This window comes from Salvelinus fontinalis, chromosome 9 (genome assembly GCF_029448725.1).
Source record: "Salvelinus fontinalis isolate EN_2023a chromosome 9, ASM2944872v1, whole genome shotgun sequence".
Classification (NCBI taxonomy): Eukaryota; Metazoa; Chordata; class Actinopteri; order Salmoniformes; family Salmonidae; genus Salvelinus; species Salvelinus fontinalis.
Window position 1 is genome coordinate 45,159,312 of NC_074673.1, and position 2,174 is coordinate 45,161,485.

Below are 2,174 nucleotides of genomic sequence, written 5' to 3' on the forward strand. Positions count from 1 at the left end.
TCATTCAAATGATGCTTCTGTCGCTCATGCAATGGAATGTATTTTTTGTAATGTCAGTTGAGTTGATTCAACAAACAACAGCCCAGATTGATGGGTAAACTTCCTGCTTTTACTTTCTGTTTTGCTCCTATGGGCACACTAGCATGGCTGCCAGTCCACCCATTATGCCATAATTGGCTTGAATGGGGACGCCCGCTGTTATCATTCTATTTCTATGGACTTGAATACTGCACCGTGTCATAGTGCTGAGGCACCGTGTCATAATGCTGAGGAGGATTTGAATACTGCACCGTGTCATAGTGCTGAGGCACCGTGTCATAAGGCTGAGGAGGATTTGAATACTGCACCGTGTCATAGTGCTGAGGAGGATTTGAATACTGCATCGTGTCATAGTGCTGAGGCACCATGTCATAATGCTGAGGAGAATTTGAATACTGCACCGTGTCATAGTGCTGAGGAGGATTTGAATACTGCACCGTCTCATAGTGCTGAGCCACCGTGTCATAATGCTGAGGAGGATTTGAATACTGCACCGTGTCATAGTGCTGAGGAGGATTTGAATACTGCACCGTGTCATAGTGCTGAGGAGGATTTGAATACTGCACCGTGTCATAGTGCTGAGGCACCATGTCATAATGCTGAGGAGGATTTGAATACTGCACCGTGTCATAGTGCTGAGGAGGATTTGAATACTGCACCGTGTCATAGTGCTGAGGAGGATTTGAATACTGCACCGTCTCATAGTGCTGAGCCACCGTGTCATAATGCTGAGGAGGATTTGAATACTGCACCGTGTCATAGTGCTGAGGCACCGTGTCATAATGCTGAGGAGGATTTGAATACTGCACCGTGTCATAGTGCTGAGGCACCGTGTCATAATACTGAGGAGGATTTGAATACTGCACCGTGTCATAGTGCTGAGGCACCGTGTCATAATACTGAGGAGGATTTGAATACTGCACCGTGTCATAGTGCTGAGGCACCGTGTCGTAGTGCTGAGGAGGATTTGAATACTGCCCCGTGTCATAATGCTGAGGAGGATTTGAATACTGCACTGTGTCATAGTGCTGAGGCACCGTGTCATAATGCTGAGGAGGATTTGAATACTGCACCGTGTCATAGTGCTGAGGCACCGTGTCATAATGCTGAGGAGGATTTGGCATTAAGCCAACCAGCCAAGCGAAGATCTGTTTTAAGTCTTTAGGTAGTTACTTTGTTTCCAAACTTCTATTCCAGCCCTTCGGTTAGGCAGGCTATCTCTGGCTGTGTGGGCGGAAGGTGGGCCTAGTAGACTGTCTCACCTTCCTGGCTCTGCCTTTGATTCCTGGCTGCCTGCCTGGCCTCTGAGTTCACTGAGAAAGACTATCCTCTGTCCATCTCTTTGCGACATTCACAGGCCCTCGCCATGTGATCCCAGACACATCAAAGCACCTCTGATTAATAAACGTATGATTTGGCATTTTACTCTACCTGGAATTTCTCTGTGAAATTCACGCCTTTGCCATTTTCAAGGTCCCCACAAACAAAAGTCAAACCACCATGGACAACTATGTGTTTTACTCTCTAATTAACTTATGTTCGATATTATTTTCAAGGTGATCCTGATCTTAAGAAATGGAGAATGGTTAGTTTCACAACAACGGCTTGTTTTGAGGAATCTCTGAATGTATTTTTCTCCTCTCATGCCGTGTCCATGTGTGTCACAGGAAACTGCAGTCTGACAGCAGCTGTGTTTCTTTGAAGGTTCTTTGAGTTTCAAGAGGTCATTCCTACCAAACATTCCGACCTACAATTCTAGGAACTGATGACTTATGGGAATGCAATAAGCTGACTTAAAAACATAACAGTTTTTGAAACTGGTTGTTTGGATCCTGGATGCTAATTCGATGAGCAGTGTTCGAACCCGTGCTCTATTGGCCATCGCATACACACCTATGCCTTCTAACAGTTCCATCTAAAAATGATTACTGCACCTCCATAAGAATATCATTAAAGACCTATGCCTGGCTGACCTCGAAAACAACGTTTCACTTTTTAACTTTGATCTCCGTAGTACCATACATAGAGTTAACGGTGCCCAGAAGAGACGAGACAACTTTTTCTGAGCAAGTCGAAATCACGCATCAACGTCATTATCATGGACATATCCAAGTAAATACCAACAGATAAAAAGC

The 2,174-nt window shown here is 44.9% G+C and overlaps 1 protein-coding gene across 1 annotated transcript; it reads right to left on the bottom strand.

Moving 5' to 3' along the window:
• Nucleotides 1-212: 212 nt before the first annotated feature.
• LOC129861838 (uncharacterized) lies at nt 213-1,163 on the bottom strand. The gene has a single exon (XM_055932976.1). The coding sequence runs from the start codon at nt 1,161-1,163 to the stop codon at nt 213-215; it is 951 nt and encodes a 316-aa protein (XP_055788951.1).
• Between the last annotated feature and the right edge of the window lie 1,011 nt (nt 1,164-2,174).

Bases quoted from the DNA above. Each gene is read 5' to 3' on its own strand.
- LOC129861838 (XM_055932976.1), bottom strand. From the start codon at position 1,163: ATGCCAAATCCTCCTCAGCATTATGACACGGTGCCTCAGCACTATGAC.